The sequence below is a fragment of the Coenobita brevimanus genome, chromosome 18, assembly GCF_032717465.1.
Source record: "Coenobita brevimanus isolate Jiangsu-jjx chromosome 18, ASM3271746v2, whole genome shotgun sequence".
NCBI lineage: Eukaryota > Metazoa > Arthropoda > Malacostraca > Decapoda > Coenobitidae > Coenobita > Coenobita brevimanus.
The window spans coordinates 17,901,090-17,921,914 of NC_136971.1; the positions used below are offsets into that span (position 1 = coordinate 17,901,090).

Sequence of the window (20,825 nt, forward strand, 5' to 3'; positions counted from 1 at the left end):
CTCTCTCTCTCTCTCTCTCTCTCTCTCTCTCTCTCACACACACACACACACACACACACACACACACACACACACACACACACACACACACACACACACACACACACACATACACACACACACCACCCATTCTCGCTAGTGCATAATAAACCCCAACCATTCCTTGGATTTAAACCTTTGTGGGTCGTACCCGGTTGGAGCGCCTTACCCCACTAAACCACCAGGGGTCCATCTGTGTACTGTATAGTTAACATTTATTACATTCAGTGCTTCTCTGGATTACACGAAGCTATTATTTTGTCAATCCCACAAAACTGAGTAATTGGTTATCTTTTTTTATGTTCCCCCTTTCACACGCTTCTCTCCCCGTCAGTTTCTCACTCACGCTTCCACACCCTCTCTCTAATTCTCTCTAATGGCTTCATTTGTTGGCTGTCGTTCCCTCTCACCTCCTAATTTATCCGTCTCACTTTCATAACCCTACTCTCTCTCTCTCTCTCTCTCTCTCTCTCTCTCTCTCACAGCTTCACTTTTTTTTTTTAATCCATAGTTCACGGTTCCTCACTTCCAAATCCTCACTCTGTATATAATTCTCATTCACTCACTATCTCACTCTCACATCCTCACTCACTCTCTCTCTCTCTCACATCCTCACTCACTATCTCACTCTCACATCCTCACTTTTCTTTCTCAAACTCACTTTCACTTTGTCTCACCGTCACATCTTTCCTCCCTCCTGCCTCTCACGCCTTCATCCTCCCCTCTCACTCTCTTACTCTCACTCTCTCCCAGGTTCACTCTTCCTTTACACTCTGGCACCTGCGATTCATTTCAGTTGAATAAAATCGTCTAGGATAGAGTGCTAGAGCTGTCCCAAGCATGAGAGAGTTAGCAGCATCACGCCCTCTCCCTCATCACCCTGCCTTTATAATTTTACTCTTCCTCATCATTGTCGCTCACTCACTTACTCGCACGCACGCACGCACTCACTCACTCACTCACTCACTCACTCACTCACTCACACTCGCAGGATTATTGGCCAAGCTTGTTCCGTAAGGTCAGGGGTCAGTACACACACATTCTCCCTTGTCGCACTTTCTCACTCTCTTACTCTACCCCCGTCTCTGCCTCTCACACACTCACTCACACACATTCTCTGTCATTCACTCTCATACCCGCTTTCCCCCCTGTGTCACTCTCATCCTCTCGTACGCACAACCCCACCTCTCTCTCTCTCTCTCTCTCTCAAAAGCTATCCCAGTCCACATTCTTTCCCCATACGTCTCACCCTCTTACACCTTTGTTTCTTCTCTGTCTCACTTTTGTGCTTCTCCCCTCACTAAGAAGCGGCAGGTGTCACTTCGATCATATAGTGCCTCTGTGGGCGTACTCGGTCACCTACCCTTAAAATGATGAGGATGACGAGAATGTAGCTTTGGGAAGTGGACATGTCAACAGTTCGTTCACATTGACCTGGTGGAGATGCTCGTCCCTTGGTAGACAGTTTCTCACAGATCACTGGCAGAGATAATTATAATTCCATGGCCTCGCGTCCTTTCCACAGCACTCCTCGTGACCAGCGCCATATTCCAGTGTTTAAACTCGTACCACGTCCCGCCGTTCATGTTGCAGAGATGGCAGTTTTGCGCCTAGTTAAAGTGAACGGAGTATAGCTGTGTAATCGCTTCAGTAAGATGACGCATTCTTTCTTCTGTAAATCGTGAGAAAAAATTGTATTCATCTAAACAGAGCCCCTACCAGTGAAGGGGATATTGAAGGGTGCAGGGTGTTCAGGCGTCTCGAAATGAATTGATCTGGAATGTGGCTCCCTGTTGTATTCTTTTTTTTTTTTTTTTTTTTTTCTTGGAGGGAACAGTCTTACGGGCTTGTGGCCTTTGGTTCCTCCTCCCTTGCATAAAAAGCAAAAACATACTCGTACAGCCTCTCCAGTTCTAAAAGCCTCTCACAAGTTGAATCAAATCCTGAGGAAATGGAAGCAGTTTGGTATAAAAACACGTGATGGTACTGAGGGAGTTCATCGGGCCTCGCCCTCGTTAGTAGGTCTTTTTTCACTGCTTCGAAATCTTTTCACAACCATAACGTCATTATTTTTATTTTTATTGTGATTATTATTATTATTATTATTATTCGCTTCAAGGCCGCCTTCGGCGGCCTCCATGTCAATAAGCCAGAAATTAGTCATAACGCGGGAACCGGTGGCCTGATTGGACTGGGAATTGTTTTATTCAAGATGGAGCATTTTAACGGTACCTCGCTCTAACAAAAAATGCGCTACCATGCGCCGTTTTTGCTGTGTTGCGGTAACAAACAAACCAACAAACATACAGAAATCGGATCATTATAATATAGATTATTATTATTAGTAGTAGTAGTAGCCTAGTCCCGAGCGAGGGCGAAACCCTTGCGTGTCTTTCATCAAGTAGTGGCATTTACTCACATATGAGCAGCCCGACCCGGCCTGGCCCAACCCTGCCCGACCGTAACGCTTTTGAGAAGCTTATATCTCAGCAACCACAGGGCCGATCACTGCGTGGTTTGCACCATATGATAGCCCAATTCTTTAAGATTTGTTTTTGACAGGTTTCATCACACCCAGGCGGTGCACGTGGCACGTGACACGCGCCAAGTGCAGCATGTCGAAAATCTTCAAAAGAGGGCCACAGGCCAGACAGTTTGTCGTAAAGGCATGAAACTTGGTAGGTAGATAGCCATCAGTATACTCTAGGCATCCTCGGGGTGTAAGGCCACATTTCAGTGCTTCGGATTTAAATGGCCTCGCTCGTACCTCGCCGACAGAGGCATTTTACTGGTATTTTGTTCTCGCTACCTTCAGATGATTTCGTTCAGCTTAGGTAGACGCTGTGAAGGAGGTGATGGAGACTTTCTATCCATGTCACTACATATGGTTGAGCCAGAGTTCAGCAAAACCGTGTGGGTAAAGCAAGAACAAAGAGAGAGAATACGTCTTTGGGGCTATATAAATCGTCCCGAACTAAGAATCATCATCATCATCATCATCATTCGGACCTCCTTTCCCACCCGATGGCAGGGTGAGGAGTAACAAAGTCCAGACAACCCAAATTTGCCCATTCAAATGGGCCATTCTTCCATTCATTCACCATTCAAACCCCCGGAATCGTGGCATTGATATGCCAAAAATATTCACCACGTACAGTAGCTTCTCATAAATGTATCCGGTAAAGTCAATTCGGACGATGTCACGTAAAAAAGGGGTGCCAAATCCCTGATCATGCGCTTCTCCTCACAATATTCATCCAGCCAGCTCGATCTCTTGTCAGTTCCCTAGCCTGACCGACTTCCAAACCTCTCTTCCTGACACACTCATCCATCATATCCCTCCACCTTCTCCTTGGCCTTCCTCGCCTCCTCCCGCCTTCAAATTCGCACAGATATACCTTTTTCACCACTCTGTTGTTACCCGTTCTCTCCACATGACCATACCATCTACAGTACACTTTCTTCGATTCTGGTGTCCACAGACTTCCTCACGCCACATTATTCACGAGTCACATTATTTCGTATCCTGTCCGCCCACTGTATTCCATATATATTCCTCGGCAGTCCCATCTCCACTAATCTCACTCTTGACTTTTCATTTTCCTGGCACACCATAGTCTCACACCCATATTTTAAAGTTGGCTCTAACACTCCTTCATGAAAGCCTCGTGCAGCTGCAACACTCAAGCCTCTGTTTCTTATCAAGGCCATCATTGCACCAGCCACTTTCCTTCCATGTATCACTCTACTTTCAACTTCTTATGCACATTTCTTCTCTTTTCTATCACTGTACCCATGTATTTGAACTCTTGTCATCAATTCCAGTCTCTCTCCATTCACTGTAACGTCACACTGGGAGTCACCTTCTCTCTCAGTAACCATCACTTTACTCTTTTCTACATTTACTATCAAGGCACGACGCTCACAGACATCAGCAAAACTCTGTACTAGTCTACCAAGTTCTTGTCCGGTATTTGCAAGGAGTACTGAATCATCAGCATACAACAAAATTTGAGATATTCCATCCATCACCATTCATCACCAACGCCATCCCGCTCTCCATTACTCGTGTTTGTACTTCTCTCATCACCCCATCCATATATATATATTGAACAACGATGAGGACATCACACAACCTTGTCGCCCGCTCACACCGATCGTGAACCATTCACTTAGATGCCCATTTACCCATGCACGTGCTTTACTTAGGGGGAGGCGGTGGCTGAATCGGTAGAGAGGCGGCTTGCAGTCCTAATGGACCCAGGATCGAATCCCGGCTTGGGCAGGGAACAGTTTAAGGATTTGAATTTCCTAAAAAAGCAGACTTTACTGATCTACCAGATGACCCGCCGACATGTCGTAAAAATACTCCCGCAAATACCAGTACACCAGTCCTGTATGAGACAGACCTAGCATGTATTCAGTATGGACGGTGGGTGTTAGCGCCGAAGTGGTGACATGTGGAGGTGTAGGAGGACTACTGGGCCTTGGGATAGGCCACTACCCCCAAGAAATAGGCCTTGAGCCTTTGCCCAGAGTCGGACACGTAAAAAAAAAATTAAAATTAAAAAATAAAAACTCTTGACGGCACCTAACAGCTTACCGTCTACACCGTACATGCACAAATCCTTCCACAATCCTTCTGTGTCTGCTTTGCCGTATGCTTTTTCCAGATCCATGAATATCATAAACACCTTATAGTCCTTCTCACACGCCGTCTCCACTATCTGTCTCACTGCAAATATTTGATCCACACATCCTCTGCCACTCCTAAAGCCATCCTGTTCATCACTCACCAGGACTTCTGATATCTCTCTTACTTTCTCTATAATAATTCTTCCATATACCTTCCCTACCACACTCAATGAACTTATGCCACGATAATTCTTGCACTCACATACGTGATGGGCCACAAGGAGTTATTCATCTTTGTGGGGGACTCGTGTAGTCGGAGTAGTAGTAGTTGCCGTTCCAGGTTTATCTGAATTGTGAACCCAGTGGACTGCAGGCTCAAGTTGACCTCCTGCAGTTTTCCGTCCTCCTTTTGGGGATGGTGTAGAAACTGAGGGACGTTTTTGTAAGTGTAGTGGAGCCACCCCGTTATATCGGTGCCAACACGTGAAGGCGTCCCTCTCTCGTGGCGGGAAAAAAAAAAAATGGTGTGTTGCTGCCACAAATTGTAAGCCCTTCATTGCCATGACTTGTTTCCTTTTTATACGTGGTACCTCCAAACGACTTTTTCAGCTTAAAGAATTTTGGAAGTGATGGGGTTAGATATAGCCTCCATTAACCTCCTCATGTACAGATCCATGGTACATTGAATTGAAATTATTTAGAAACAGTAATATTAAAAAAAAAAAGTCGGAGAATGGTGATGTTCTCATACTCACACTTTTCTTAATTAATTAAAGGAGGTTGTATATGCACTATCAGCTGCCATTTACATCCACTTGACTGAATCATCATATGTGACTTGCCCTAACCTCACCTCATCGTTGACCTGACCTCCGACCCCACCAGTAACCTCACCTTGCCTGAGGTTTCCCGTCATCACCGTGGATTACGTTTCTAAAATAAGCCTTAAATCCTTCGAAACCACACAGGCGAAAAGTAGGGACACCTGTGAATTTGTCTTCAGGGTTACATTCCAACGAAACTGAAGCTTTATTTCATGTGTACGTTTCAGCAGCAGGAGAAGTGTTAAGGTGTTCATCAGGATAGGCAGTGTTCCATACTATCCTTGCCTTATTCTCGTAGTAAAGCCACACTGTTATAGACGGTGCCTAGCATGGGTTAAGCGGTCCACTGAAGCCGTTGAATAATTATAGGGAAACTCGTATTTCAGCTAACGCCAGACGATATTATTCATCTGAGAGTGAGTCGTAGGAACCTGAGTGTTAAGGTGTACACAAGAGGAAGAAGCTTTAAAGTGTTGGTAAGGGGCAGAGGTGTTACAGTGTTCATTTCTTCCTTCCAGCAACAAGAGAAGCGGTGTGCCTTCGCGCGGGGTCTACGAGAGGACCTGCAGCGCCGCCTACCGCACTACCTCTCCGACTACAAGGACGGGGTGATAGGCCACAAGACCGTCCAGAAGGTTATATCCACCACCTTCTTCCTATACTTCGCCTGCATCCTACCTGCCATTGCGTTCGGGGTCCTTAATGATCACAACACGCACGGCAGAATAGGTGAGTGAGAGAGAGAGAGAGGCAGGAATGGAGAATTGTGAATTTTATATTTCAGACATGTATCAGATGTTGCATAGTAAAGTAATTAAATTTTGTAAGGCAGACATTAATTTTGTTTTGTGTAATAGATAATAATTATACTCTGTAAGGCGAACAGTAATTATAATTTGTGAGGCAGGCAATAGCCAAATTGTGTAAGGCATGCAATAATTAGATTCTGAATGGCTGATGATAATTATATAGGCTGCTGTGAGATATTATTTTTGGCAAGTGAGACAGATTCTAGATTTTGAGAGGAAAGCTAGCAACAAGTTTGGGGCATTATTTATTAAAGTTATATGGAAGGTAATAAGACTTGCATGTTTTGCGTAATCTTCCGTCCACTCACTACTTTTCTTTGCTCATTGCTCACCCCTGCCTCTCCCTGCTTATCCCTTCTCGCCTCTGCCCGTCCCTGTCTCTGGCTGCCCTTGCCTATCTCTTCCCTCCTCTGCCTGTCCCTAACCAGCCCTGTCTATCTCTTCCCACCTTTGCCTGCCCCTGCCCTTGCTAACTCCTACCTACCCTTGCCTATCCATTCCCACCTCTGCCTCCCCTGCCCACTCCTGTCTGTCCTGTCCACGTCTGCCTACCTCCATCCTTAGCTTGCCCTGTAAACCTACACTTTCCCTTTCTCTAACTCTTCTTACCCTTATTCCCTCCCTACTCTTATTCCTGCCCACACTGATTTCCTTCCTGTCTTTATTCCCAGCCCATCCTTATTCACCATCAACCTTTTTCCTTTGCTTAACCTTATTCCTTTACTTCCTTTAGTCCAATGTATATTCGAATTTCCACTCAATTAACGCCGGCGTGCCGCAGGGATAAGTTCTGGCGCCAACCCTATTTCTGGTTCATATTAATGATCTCTTATCTGTCACTCACAATCCCGTTCACTCATATGCAGATGACTCAACACTACATAGTTCATTCACACTCAGACGTCCATTTACAAAGTCTAATATCTCTACCTCTCAACTCAGTACAGCCATCTCCATAAATCAAGATCTAGCTACAATCAGTGAATGGGGACAAAACAACCTTGTCTCTTTTAATGCTAGTAAAACTAAATATATACAGTTTACTAATAGACAGATATTGCCAGATTCGTACATTACCTTCAGTGCTACTAATATTCCCATCTCCAAAAGTATTGAAATTCTTGGTGTCTCACTTAACAGTGCCCTCAGCTGGACCTCTCATGTCAGATCACTTGCTAAAACCGCCTCAAAGAAACTTGGATTATTGTACAGAGTCCGTAACTTCTTCGCCGATGAGCAGTTAGCTATAATTTATAAGAATCATGTGCGCTCTCAGCTTGAATATTGCTCACCCTTATGGAATGGTTGTGGAGAGGTTGAATTAAGACAACTAGACAAAATTCAGAATAAAGCTGTTAGAATCATTAACAACCCTGCCATTACATATAAACTACCTCCCCTGCAAGTAAGAAGGAATGTTGCCTCCCTTGCATTATTTTACAGATATTTTTTTGGCAAATACTCAGACGAAGTTGCGTCCATGATGCCACCTCTCCATGCCTTCCCTCGTGCTACACGGGCATCTGGTAGCGCTCATGACTGGAATGTCACTCAACCATATTGCAGAACTTCTGCCTATCAGAATTCTTTCATTCCCCGAACTGCATCTCTCTGGAACTCGCTTCCCCAGAGTTGTTTTCCTCCAAATTTCAACCCACAACTGTTCAAGTCTAACTGTTACAGATATTTTATGAATAGAGGACACCAGTAATCTGGTGTATGGATTATTTTTTTTTCCCCATTTGTTTTTCCTTCCTCCGTTCTGTTATTTAAAAAAAAAAAAAAAAAAAAATTGCTCTTGCTACATCTAGACGATATTATTGAATGTAGAGACCCCTTGTTCTGAGTGGGTTAATGAAGCCTGTATGGAAGCCCTGCAGTGGGTCTGGAGGGCCTCCCTACCCGACCCCCACCCGACTACTTATCCCTGGTTCCCTGCCTTACCTTCACCTTAGCTTTAACTCCTGCCTGCTGGCGTCACCTCTATTTAGCACTAACCCCTGCCTGACTCCCACCCTACCACTAACCCCTGCCATCCTTCACGTCCTTGTCCCCTCTGCCACCCTGTCATAAACTCGTGCTCGCCTTTCCTCAGACGTGAAGAAAGTGATCATCGGGCAGGTGATAGGTGGTGTGTTCTGGGGTGTGTTTTCTGGCCAGCCCCTCCTCATCCAGCTCACCACAGCGCCCCTCGCCATCTACATAAAAAGTGAGTACAGTTACTTTAAATATACCATCCACATACTACATGTAGTGTTACCCATATTATCCACATCATCCGCTCATCGATGTAGTGCTGCCTTGTGTATCAAAATCCACTCAGTCTAGAACCACCTTCAGGTGACTTTGCCTTAGTTACAAGACAAATGGTTTCCTCTCCCAGGAAACTATTTCAGTGGACGGTAACCATATACCCAGCAGACAGATGCGTGGTGATGCAGTGGGTTGAAGCGCTCCAGCATGATGTGGCCAATACAGGGTTGTATGCGAGGGAATGTGTGGGTGTAATGCCTACATAATGCCACTCAGGACAGAACAGCTGAAGCTCTATAAAGGCGCCAAGAAGCTTAGCCGCGGACCCCTACGCTTCTGATGAAACAGTAGAATGATACAGCGACATCTATATTAAGTACACCTTTATCAATCTTTCAGCCTTTTTTTTTTTTTTTTCCCGAGAGATATAATTGATTAATATAACCCTCTGATGATGGGGATAGATTTAGTATATTGCTCCGGCTATCTTCAGATGATTTTCCACAACTGAGTGAGTGTACAATTGTGTGAGCGTTCATACTATCGCCTCTGCAGAGACATATTGACAAGTATGGGAGGAAGGTGGAAGAAAACGCAGGTGAAATGGAAGTGAGCCGTTGAAGAAACTAGTCGGAATAAAGCTCACCTCTGTTTGACTTGTGTTTTCTTCCATCTCCTTCCCATACTATCACCATCAACCTTTCCATGGTAGAGAGAACTGTAGGACTGTATTCCAGGTGATGTTGGGGCCTCGTGATATTAATTCAGTGAAGGTTGCTGTTGGTATACCTAAATAAATCACTCAGGCAGACAATTTTCCACGCAAGAAATTAACCCCATAAGCCCATATATATTTTTTTGAAGGTCAAATCTTCATCATGGCTTAACATTTTTCCGTCAGTCAGGTAGAGAGGCTACATTTTATACACAAAACAAAATCACAGGAATTATTTTTTGTCTCTATGCAAACTGTTGATAAAGTTGTTACCATAAGACCCACAGTATGAGAGAGAGAGAGAGAGTGTTTGCATGGGCCACTGAATATCGATAGTTGTAACATCCTTCCATAATTCTTTGCAGTGTAGTTGGTATGAGCAGAGGGACGCCTTAACGGTTGTGGCCTCAGCTGTTCATGATGCCACACTGTCACTTAACATTCTCACGCCCCCCTAACTCATTCCAAACTAACAGTGTTTTCAGATATTAGAGGAAACAGAATACTAGAGTTACCCTACCGTGAGAGTGTTAACGGAGGCAGTATTATTTCTCAGTTCCTCCAGCCATGAGTGTTTCGTATCTTTTCGTATCGCTTGTAAAGGCTTCAACAGGCTTGCATGCGTCGGCCTTGGTCACCTAATGGCGGCTTTCCACACTGCTCAATCTCTGGCAGTCTCCCCTTTCAGTCCTTTATTATCCCTGAGGTCTCACTCTAAGACCTCGTCCCTGGCCGTTTTTTTTTTGGTCTGCCTCTCGCAACTCAACCCCCGACGTGCACCCTCCACAAGTAGTTATATTACCTTCATAATTCAATGTAATGTAGGAAGACAAACGAGATATTTGTGTGCACATATATTTTATTTATTTATTTACGTTTTCCATAATCAGGCGAAATTTCTCAGCAGTAAAATCATAGGTGTTGATATTAGCCACAAAACTAGTATGTATAAACAGAAGGTGATTAGTCTGACTGGTATCCTTTTCAGACCGGTGATGTATTTTCTGTTTTATCTTTTGTACTTCTGGATGGCTTCGTTTCTCACCCGAAGCCGCAATAAACACACACACACACGCACACACACACACACACACACACACACACACACACACACACACACACACACACACACACACACACACACACACATTCTCTCTCTCTCTCTCTCTCTACGTTGCACCTCACTCTTCTGTCTCGCCTTTCCTCTCTCCCACTTTTCGTCTGTCTTTGCCTCTTGCTTTCATTTCTCTTTTCCAAGCTGTCTCCAGTTCTTTCCTCTCTCTCTCTCTCTCTCTCTCTCTCTCTCTCTCTCAACGCCAGACGATTTTCTTCATCTGAGTGAACCATAGGAGCCCGAGAGTACTAAATGAATATCCTCTTTTCATTTTGTTTTTAAGGAACCATATAAATTACCCAGAAGTATTCCTTTTAACTCGCTTGGGTATTTAACTCCTGATGTGGATGCTTAACCCCTTCAGTCCGAGAACGTCTTAAGAAATGACGGAGGTGTAGTGATTGATGCAGACGTTTGGTGTTTTTTTTTTTTTCTACCCTAGCTTCAGATGATTTCACTCAGCGTGTGTGTGAAGAGCGGATGGAATAAGGATGTGAAGGAGATAATATTGACTAAACTATTGGCCCCGTGAAAGTTTTAAAGAATTGTCAGGAATTAGCAAGCTTGGACAGAAATTACATCGTCAAATTGGGTGCTTCAGGGCAGGAAATGCGGAAACTTGAGACATTTCTCTTAAATTGGGATATTCTAATTGGTTAAAAATAATTATTCCAGTGTTCAAAGTAATTATAAACCACCCATCATTATCAAATTTCTCTGTGTAAGGGTATATCCCCCGGTGAGATGAGGTGAAGTGAGGTCAGGTCACGTGATTAGGTCGTATTCTCCAAGGGTTAAAGGTAGCTGTAGGTTTTGGTATTCTCGCAGCTACTCGTGCAAGCTGTGTCAGTATTTAAAAGAGAAGTATATAAGGCAGTGTTAAGGTGTAAGGTGCAGGAGAAATCATTACAAGGTGTTACTTGGTGTGTGCCGAGGAAACAGTGACCTATAACATGTACTTCCCTTCATTCCCACCTCACTCCATCCACCCCCAGCACTACCCACACTACGCTGCCCACATTACACTGCCCACACTACACTGCTTTCAATACACTGCCTACATTACACTGCCCACACCACACTGCCCACACTACACTGCTCACATTACACTGCCCACACCACACCGCTCACACAACACTGCCTACACCACACTGCTCACACTACACTGCCCACACTACACTGCCCACACTACACTGCCCACACCACACTGCTCACATTACATTGCCCACACTACACTGCTCACATTACACTGCTGACATTACACTGCCCACACTACACTGACCACATTACACTGCCCACACCACACCGTTCACACAACACTGCGTACACCACACTGCTCACACTACACTGCCCACACTACACTGCTCGCATTACACTGCCCACACTACACTGCTCACATTACACTGCCTACACAACACTACTCACGCTACCCTGCCCACACTACACTGCTAACACTACACTTCATCACCAACTGCAATCTGTCCACTTTAACTTGACAAAAATTACCATATCCCCCATCTTGAATACTGAGATGTAAAAAGATATTAACACAAGAATATGGTGCAGGCCAGGAAAAGGCATTCTGAACAGGACTGAGAGCCGTAATATTATCCTGTTTTACCACATGAATACGGAAAGTAAGCAGCAAAAAGACGAAAAATCTGCACCAGGTTAAGGTAGACGAACTATAGCATTTGACTCGTGACCTTTCCCTCGCCATCACTCACGTCAGCGGTTTCTTTCACCTTCCAAATCACCTCCTTTAACTCCCAGCTTCTGTGACTCTCCCACTGCAGGATAATATCGTTTGACGTTGCTTGGAATAATGTTGGATTTGTCTCAACCATGAAAGGGTTAATGGTAGCAGTGCAGTATTAGCATTGAAGCTGGTATGACTCACTCCCAGCTGAATAAAATCGTCTGGCGTTAACAGGAATAGAATCCTAGACTAGTCCAGACCATGAGAGGGTTAATGGTATCGGTATTAGGACCAATACTCATATGACACTTTCAGCTGGGTAAGTCGCCTGGCGTAAACTAGACGGTTAAGGGCTGATTCACATTATACGTAACTTCACCGACATGTAACGTACCGTACCGGACCGACAAAATATAATTCAATGGTATAACCACTTGCATTCACGCTACACCGGACCTGCACCGTCACCGGAAGTTGTCGGTCACGTTTCTTGGCGAGAATATTTTGCTGTGCCTGTCCGGTAACGTTCAGGTCCTGATCCTGTATGTGTTGGATAGTGTGAACATGGGACCGGCATGGGTACCTACCGGCACCTGCAGCTGTGCCCTTACTGTGTGATTCAGTCACAGATACCTCATTTGGTAGCGTAGTGCAGTTTCATTCGCACCGCTGAGTTTTCAGATCACTTGTTGGGCGTTTTTACGTGCGTGTTCCGCGCCTATATTTTTAATTGCCCGAAATGTTCAAATGCCATGCTTATTAATTATAAGCAACGTTGCTTTGTTCCTTCCAGTAAGATGTAGGTGTGGCCGCGGGTATTACCTTATTTTGTCCAGGGAGCAACAGAACGGAAAACGTTTGGGAACTACTGCGAATGCGTTAACAACTAGTTTATTCTGTTCTAACGCCATATTATTTTAGTCAACGGAGAACTGATATCTGAGGAGTTATGAGACTTTAATTAACGTCTTCAGTACGAGAGGTTCTTGAAAATAGGAACAAAACGTCTGGCGATAGCGTAGTACAATAGTCAACACATTTGCCGTTCTGAAAGGTTTGGTGCAGGGATGGTTGAACCGTCTGGAGGTAACTCAATGAAATAATTAGGATTTTAGACGAAGACAAACCAGTCTTAAGCTTAATAAGTTCATCTGGTAGTTATGTTGTTTGTTCTGTTAATTCTTTGATTCTCCTCTTCTTCCTCTTCTAAAAGGAGCGCCATTACTGCCAAGTCACTTGTAGCCTACTAACATTTTCAGACACATCCACCGTAGAGATAAGATCCTTCCGGGTGCACGAACAGGACTGTACTGCAACCGTACTGCAGGAGACCAGACGTGCAATGTGGATGAACATGCTGTTGTCCAGTGACGGTCAGGTGAAGGTCGGGTTACGGTCCGTTTACGTGCTGGTATAGTGGGAATCAACCTTAATTCCTTAGAGCTGGGGTGAGAGGAAGAGTTAAGGAGAGACGTAAGTGTAGGGAAAATGACCGTAAAACGGAATAGGCCAAGAGGCTAAAGTGTGGAAAGATGGCTGAAGGTTTTATTCCGTAGTGGACTAATCCATGCTTATTGCTGTTGCTGCTGATGATGATGATGATACTTAAGCGTGCCCTTTTTTTTTTTTTTTTTTTTTTTTTTTTTTTTTCCGCTATATTCTTCGGCAGTTTTTGTAAATATTCCACTTTCAGTTATGGTTCTATTTACTTTCGCTTTCAATAATTATCATAAAGTGAAGGTACACCCAGAGTCAACAGTTCGTCTCCTAGTCCACTGCGTCTGCTTCACACTTGGTCAGTGTCAGTCATTTCTCTGTGACCTCTGTTGTTTCGCAGCCATGATCTTTGTAGTGTATCAGTCAATCCCGGACGCCTTATACCAAAGAGAATCAGGTGTGGGCAGAGAAACATTGCAAGCTTTGTCAACAGAGGAAAGAGAGAAGCAAAAGAGTATGGGGTGAAATTCATTTGGCAGAGTATTGTCCCCTGCTATAACAGACGCCTTGAAGAGGACCAGATGGGTCTTTGTACAGTACGATAGGAGAGTGGTGAGATTTGGAGATTTGCTGGGATTGGATGGAACAAACTAAATTCCAGTAAGTTAAGGTTGAGAAAGATGGGAGACCTTTGTGATGATGATGATGATGATGATGGGGGCGGGTGGCTGCATGCTGTAATCTGTGTTTATAATTTATTCGTGGTGTGTCGCCTGCAGTACTGCCCAATAAAAACACGCAGAAATCATGAAATAAAACACACATTAATGCCACCCACAAATCACGCACACACACACACACACACACACACACACACACACACACACACACACACACACACACACACACACACACACACACACACACACACACACGCGTGTCTACCATTACCCCTCTCAGGTCGGGACAACTTTCGCATTCTGTTCCACCACCGTAGGAGATTTCGTAACACTTCCTCCTCAGCGATTAATTCTGCAAACTTCACCTTAACTTCCTCTTCCGTGTTATGAAGGAAAACTACTGAGGCGATCAAAGTAATATACAGGAGTCAATTAAGGTATAACAATCGCGTATTCTTTAGTGTGAGCGATGAACACCGATCTCTTCTGCGCCACGTCCAGTTGGTCGCCGTAACCCACTAGGCCACCAGGCGTCCGGTGATTTTTACATGCATATTATTTTTATGTATTTGCTTTTTTGTTCACAGCCATGCATGGTATCTCTCAGGAACAAGTTAGTCTCTAATTTATTATCTCAAAACTATTTCTCTCTCTCTCTCTCTCTCTCTCTCTCTCTCTCTCTCTCAAACACACACACACATACACATTTTTTTTTTTCCACAGCAGACTAATATTAATAACAGTACCCTTGCTTTTCCGCGCCTCACCATTAACCCCTTCATGCTGAGGACGTATTTTTACTATTTTAGTTTTTGCTGTACCCAGACGATTTCATTCAGCTCAAGGGAATTTTCGAGCTAGGGGAATCTCACCCTTTACTAACCTATTCTTTTCTAAGGAGCTCTTTTAAGATGAGTAAAATCACCTTGGAAAAGCAAGAAGGAAGCAAAAATGACGTTACTGTTAATCTTGTGGCCCCTCTCTCATCGTAAACGTGAGCCCCGTGGATTGCAGGCCGAAGTTGCCCTCGTCTTGCACTCTACCATCCTTCCTTTAGGGGACAGGGAAGATAGATGAGGGACCTGTGTATAACCAGGCTGAAGGGGCTCAAGAGAAGTAAGCCACCATCAATATTGCCCCGGACCCGTATTCTCAAAGGATCTCAGCAAATTCTTAGGATAAACTTAGTATCCACAGCAGCGAAATCTTCAAAGAAATAATCTCATTGTGTCGTATTTTTCGCGTTGGTGTTCTCTACAGTTAGGTTGTGAAGTGTTTGGTAGCCATTTGGGGGAAAGATAATAACATGAACAAAGAATATTATGCCTAATTTTAAGCTCAGGAAGTTTTATGAATATGATACTTTTAGCCATATTCCATAAACTTCTTGGTCGTAACTTGTGTATTGAGTTACTTGTAATTGTTTCCGCTCTTACGGCGACCAAACACTTAACAAACAAACCAGAGTTAATATTAAAGCGAAGAATAACAAACAACAAAATAATTCCAGGTAATGATGAACTGCTATGGTGACGTGTATAGCGCAGAAATGGACTAAGAAACATTATGAATACAGCACTGCTCCTGAACGTTGGCTAAGAAACATTATGAATACAGCACTGCTCCTGAACCTTGGCTAAGAAACATTATGAATACAGCACTGCGCCTGAACCCTGGCTATAGGCTTATTGATTTCTTGTGGGGAGGCTGAGATTGCAGTACCCACTTTGCATAAGCCCAGTGCAGTCTTCTTCAACTTACTTGTGCCCCCCCTCCACCCTCTCCACCACACCCCCACTTATTGCTCCACCCCTCCACCACACCCCGACTTATTGCTCCTGCCCTCCACCACACCCCCACTCATTTCTCCACCCTTTCACCCACTTTCCCACCCCTCCACCCTCACCTTGACCCCTCCACCCACTACCCCACCCCACCCCCACATCCCCACTCACTGCTCCACCCTTTCACCCACTTTCCCATCCTTCCACCCACTTTCCCATCCTTCCACCCACTGCCCTACCCCACCCCACCTCCACACCCCCACTCACTGCTCCACCCTTTCACTCACTTTCCCGCCCCTCCACCCACTGCCCTACCCCCTCCCCCACTTACTTCCCCACCCCCAGTCTCTCCACTCACATTGTTACCCCTCCACACACACACACACACACACACACACACACACACACACACACACACACACACACACACACACACACACACACACACACACACACACACACACACACACACACAACCCCAACGAAAAGGTCCAAGTCGAGCCGAACTAGTGTAACCTACTTTCATAATCAAAATAATTCTTCCATTAATCCAAGCCTTCCACTGACCCCCATCTCTCGCCTTCTTGCAGTCATCTTCTACATATGTGAGGACTTCAAGCTGAACTTCAACGCCATGTACTGTGCGGTGGGCCTTTGGAACAGCCTCTTCCTCGTCATGTACTCACTCTTCGACGTATCCAGGTACTGTAATCATCAACCGTTTAAAGATTATGTCTGTGTATGAGACTGAATTTTTTTTTATACATTTTCATACACTCATACATTCATCTTATCCAAATACTGATGATTTTATACATTCACATACACTCATACATTCATCTTATCCAAATACTATAATCATAAACTTTTTCTAAGCATATGTTTATGAGATGGCTAGATTATGCCTTCATTCATGCATATTTTCCATGTCTCAGGCTACCGTATGCATAAAAGTTTTCAAGGTTATAATTTTGCCAGTGTATATATTTCCTTCATTTATTCAGTTATTCATTGTGTACCGGTCCTCTCTTCGGAATTTTGAGCTCAAGTTTGTTTATAAGATTGCTTGTTCAACGTCCTGTAATGCCGTATATATAAACTTTAACCCTAAATTGTGTATGAGATTGCTTGTTCAACACCTTCATTCATTTTTCATTTTATTCTTGCTACTCTCTGACGATTTCATTCAGTCAAGGGGAGACTTTTCGATCTGGGAAGGTTAGACACAGCCTTGATTAATGCCTTCAGGACGAGATATACCTCCTGAGCTGAACAAAATCGTCTGAAAGTGGCAAGAGTTGAAATATACATCATTGGATTGAAGGGGTTGATACGTCCACCCATACAGGTACCAGACACGTGACAACTTACGTAGGGTTAATGTCCTGGGGCCGGATACAGTATTTGTTATAAGGGGGAGGTCAAAAAAGTTGTCCCCCCTTTTAAAACCCCATTGACAACAATCATGCTTTCTCAATTCATAGTGACAACAAAACCCTATATATGCGTTATCACAGTTTATTATACAACCATGTTACTGCAAAATATCATCAGCAGAGTTAAATTCATTCGCTCAGAAACTTGTACATGTGTATTTCCGTCATTCAGTCAGTGATTCTGTATACTCGTTGCAGAAGATAATTGGTACTGGTGAAAAACAGGGGGAGGGGGATGCAAACACCCTTGACTCCCCCCCCCCCCACTCCTGCAGGATTGGCTGTTGTGATCTATACTCCTCATTTTAAGTTGGACTAAAATTGCCATCTCTTTATCACGAATGCTGAATTGTACGAATATATTAAACACAGGAGTATTATACTAGTCACGAAAAGCTCATAGAAGGAAATTTGAACTGTGTTTTTCTGGTACTGAGTTGCGTGAAGCGAACCAAGAAAAGTGCAAAAATTTGGGTAAGTCCAGGTGAAAGTACTAATGTGAAAACTTACAACTAAGCAATAATTTCTAACGACACTCTGCTCTTTGGCTGCCACGGACTGACTTTGGTATTCTGTTCGGGCTAATCCAGACGATTCTACTCAGCTGAAGGCATTTGTACCAGTCCTGAGATTGTTTGAGATATTCCTCCGCTCTATGACTAATTTGTATATTCTCGCTGCCACCAGACGACTTGGCTTAGGAGTGACTTAAGTGGAAAAGTTACATTAAGTGTACATTAACCCCTTCACCACTAATCTGTCTCCCGTAACTTGAATAAAACCGTTTAGTAGAAAGAATAAAAAAAAACGTCCTCGTGCTGAAAAACTGAGTGCGTCCAGAGAAGGCAGACGGTAAACAGCCTTAGAGACCTGTTTGTAGGGAAAATTGGCTAACACCTTCCCTCCGATGACAAAAGTTTTAATCAGGCCAGTGAACAGACGCTCTGAAAATTAGTTAGGGCAGACCTCTTGTACTGAAGTGGTTGTTAGAGGCTACACTTTATCCCTCCAGTTCGAAAAGCGTCTCCTAAGCTGAATAAAATCGTCTGCGGATGTCGAGAAAAATATTAACCCCTAAATTCAGACGGCACTTATTTTTTTTCGTTGTTATTTCCCGACTTAATCAGCATCAGGGACCTTGTTCGAGCTGGATGACCGTGACAGAGCCTTCATGACGCCTTTCACCACCAATAAAGATCCTTCCTACGTTGAGCTAAAATCGCCGGATGGTAGCATGACTTAACTAAAATATATATGTCAGCGGATTCAGCGTGTTTTAGATATACATTGTACTGAAGCAGCGAAGACTCTTTATAAACATTATTTTGTTCCCAGGTTGATGAGATGGTCTACTCGATCGACGGAGGAGATCTTTGCTCTTTTCATCTCCATCGCCTTCTGTAACGACGCCTTCACTGCCGTCAGGAAAAGTGAGTTTGAGAGAGAGAGAGAGAGAGAGGGAGGGAGGGAGGGAGAGAGAGAGAGAGAGAGATGGGGGTTACAGTGGAATTAATTGATCGCAGCATATCTACCTGTCGATCTATCTGTGTGTGTGTGTGTATATATATATATATATATATATATATATATATATATATATATATATATATATATATATATATATATATATAGATATAATCTGTATGTATATATATATATATATATATATATATATATATATATATATATATATATATATATATATATAATATCAGCTATTGCAAGTCCACTGCTGAACAAAAGCCTCCCCCAACCTTTTCCACGAATTCCTTGACTGAGCCAATCTATGCCACGTTTTGCCTGCAAACTTCTCTGTCTCATCACTTCACCTCCTGTCTGGCCTTTTTCTGCTGCGTTTACGGTCTCTTGGAGTCCAGTCAATCAGCCTCTTGCTTCATCGGTTATCCCTTATTCTTGCTACGTGGCCTACTCACCGCCATTTCTGTTCTTTTATAACTTCTATAATGTCTTTGACTTTAGTTTGCCCTCTCACCTAAGTTGATCTTGTCTTGTCACTGAAAAATATTCCTAACATTGACCTTCCGTTGCTCTTTGAGAACGAATTAGTTGATTTTCCATTGATTTTGTCAGTTTCCAGGTCTCACAGTCGTACGTCATAGCTGGGATCATACATTCATTATATACTTTTCGTTTCATACATACTGGCAAGCTACTTTTTATTATGTATCTGTGTTTTCGGGGAGAGAGAGAGAGAGAGAATAGAGTAAAACATCTAGAACAGAGACAAGAACTGTGAGACAAGTACCCTAACCATATGCCTTCCCCCTACACAGACTTCGACGCGAACTACTACAGCTCAGCGTGCCAGAACCCTGAGAACAACACAGTGTACGCGGCGGGCACGACCTACAACCTTGTGTCCACCAACCAGAGCTACGGCCCCTCCGACACGCAGCTGGTGACGAGCGGCACGGCACACGCGGCGTCTCTCTCCAAGGACCCCAATGTGTCTCTCAGCTTAGTGGTGGAGGTGTGTCGGCGGGAGAACTCCATCCTCTACCTCTTCCTCATGTTCGGCACACTCTGGCTTGGTGTTATGCTCTACAACTTCAACAAGACGTAAGTGTGTTTGTGTGTGTGTGTGTGTGTGTGTGTGTGTGTGTGTGTGTGTGTGTGTGTGTGTGTGTGTGTGTGTGTATGTGTGTGTGTTGGTCCACGTGCCTTGCCTTATAATTTACTTTCCTCATGGTCCCCACCAGTCCCTGAACTTTTTTTATTTACTGGATATGACTAATAATGTACTATCTTTTTTTCACGTTGATGGATGACAGTTTCAACTCCTTGTATACCACTGTCAGGCTTTATTATACACTCACATGGCTTAGTTTCAGCTCACCTACTACCCCAACTACGGTACTCCTTCCTGAAAGTCATAGCCAAGATAGATCACCCAAACAACACCTTTTTTGGCAGTTCCATGTATTTCAAGACTAGCAGTACCATTGCAAACTGTATGTGGCAGTTTTCATGTACTGTAGTAAGCTTCCGAACGGCCACCATAACACTGGACAATAGGTGTTCGGTCGGTGTAAAACCCTGACTGCAACTTCCCTCCAGCCAGTGGTAGTGGCAAATGGTGAATCAAAGTATTGCTCACCAGTGTCCAGCAAGGAGCAAAATTTCGTCACCAGTCTTCCAGCATTGCGTCCTGCCGTCCATGTTTCTCACTTCTCTCCAAACGAGGAAGTATCCCTCCTTCCCACATTCGAATTTTGTTGCTTGATATTGTTTTAAAAATTAAATGTATTAATTAATAGTTCATGCCATACCTTCCGATACCAGAGCCATTAAAAAAATGTCGGAGAACTTTTGCTCATAGGGGTACACATAAACATGAGACAGGATCAGTGTGTTGTGGAAGTGTGGCAGTTCATACACA

General features: G+C 43.9%; 1 protein-coding gene across 1 annotated transcript in view; it reads left to right on the forward strand.

Moving 5' to 3' along the window:
- LOC145391409 (solute carrier family 4 member 11-like) overlaps nucleotides 1–20,825 on the forward strand; it is a 207,066-nt gene that overhangs the window by 158,604 nt on the left and 27,637 nt on the right. The window contains exons 6-10 of the mRNA XM_080266016.1: nucleotides 6,017–6,227; nucleotides 8,403–8,516; nucleotides 16,580–16,691; nucleotides 18,761–18,855; nucleotides 19,720–20,005. Of these exons, the coding sequence (XP_080122142.1) occupies nucleotides 6,017–6,227; nucleotides 8,403–8,516; nucleotides 16,580–16,691; nucleotides 18,761–18,855; nucleotides 19,720–20,005 (818 nt within the window). The remainder of the gene's footprint in view (nucleotides 1–6,016; nucleotides 6,228–8,402; nucleotides 8,517–16,579; nucleotides 16,692–18,760; nucleotides 18,856–19,719; nucleotides 20,006–20,825) is intronic.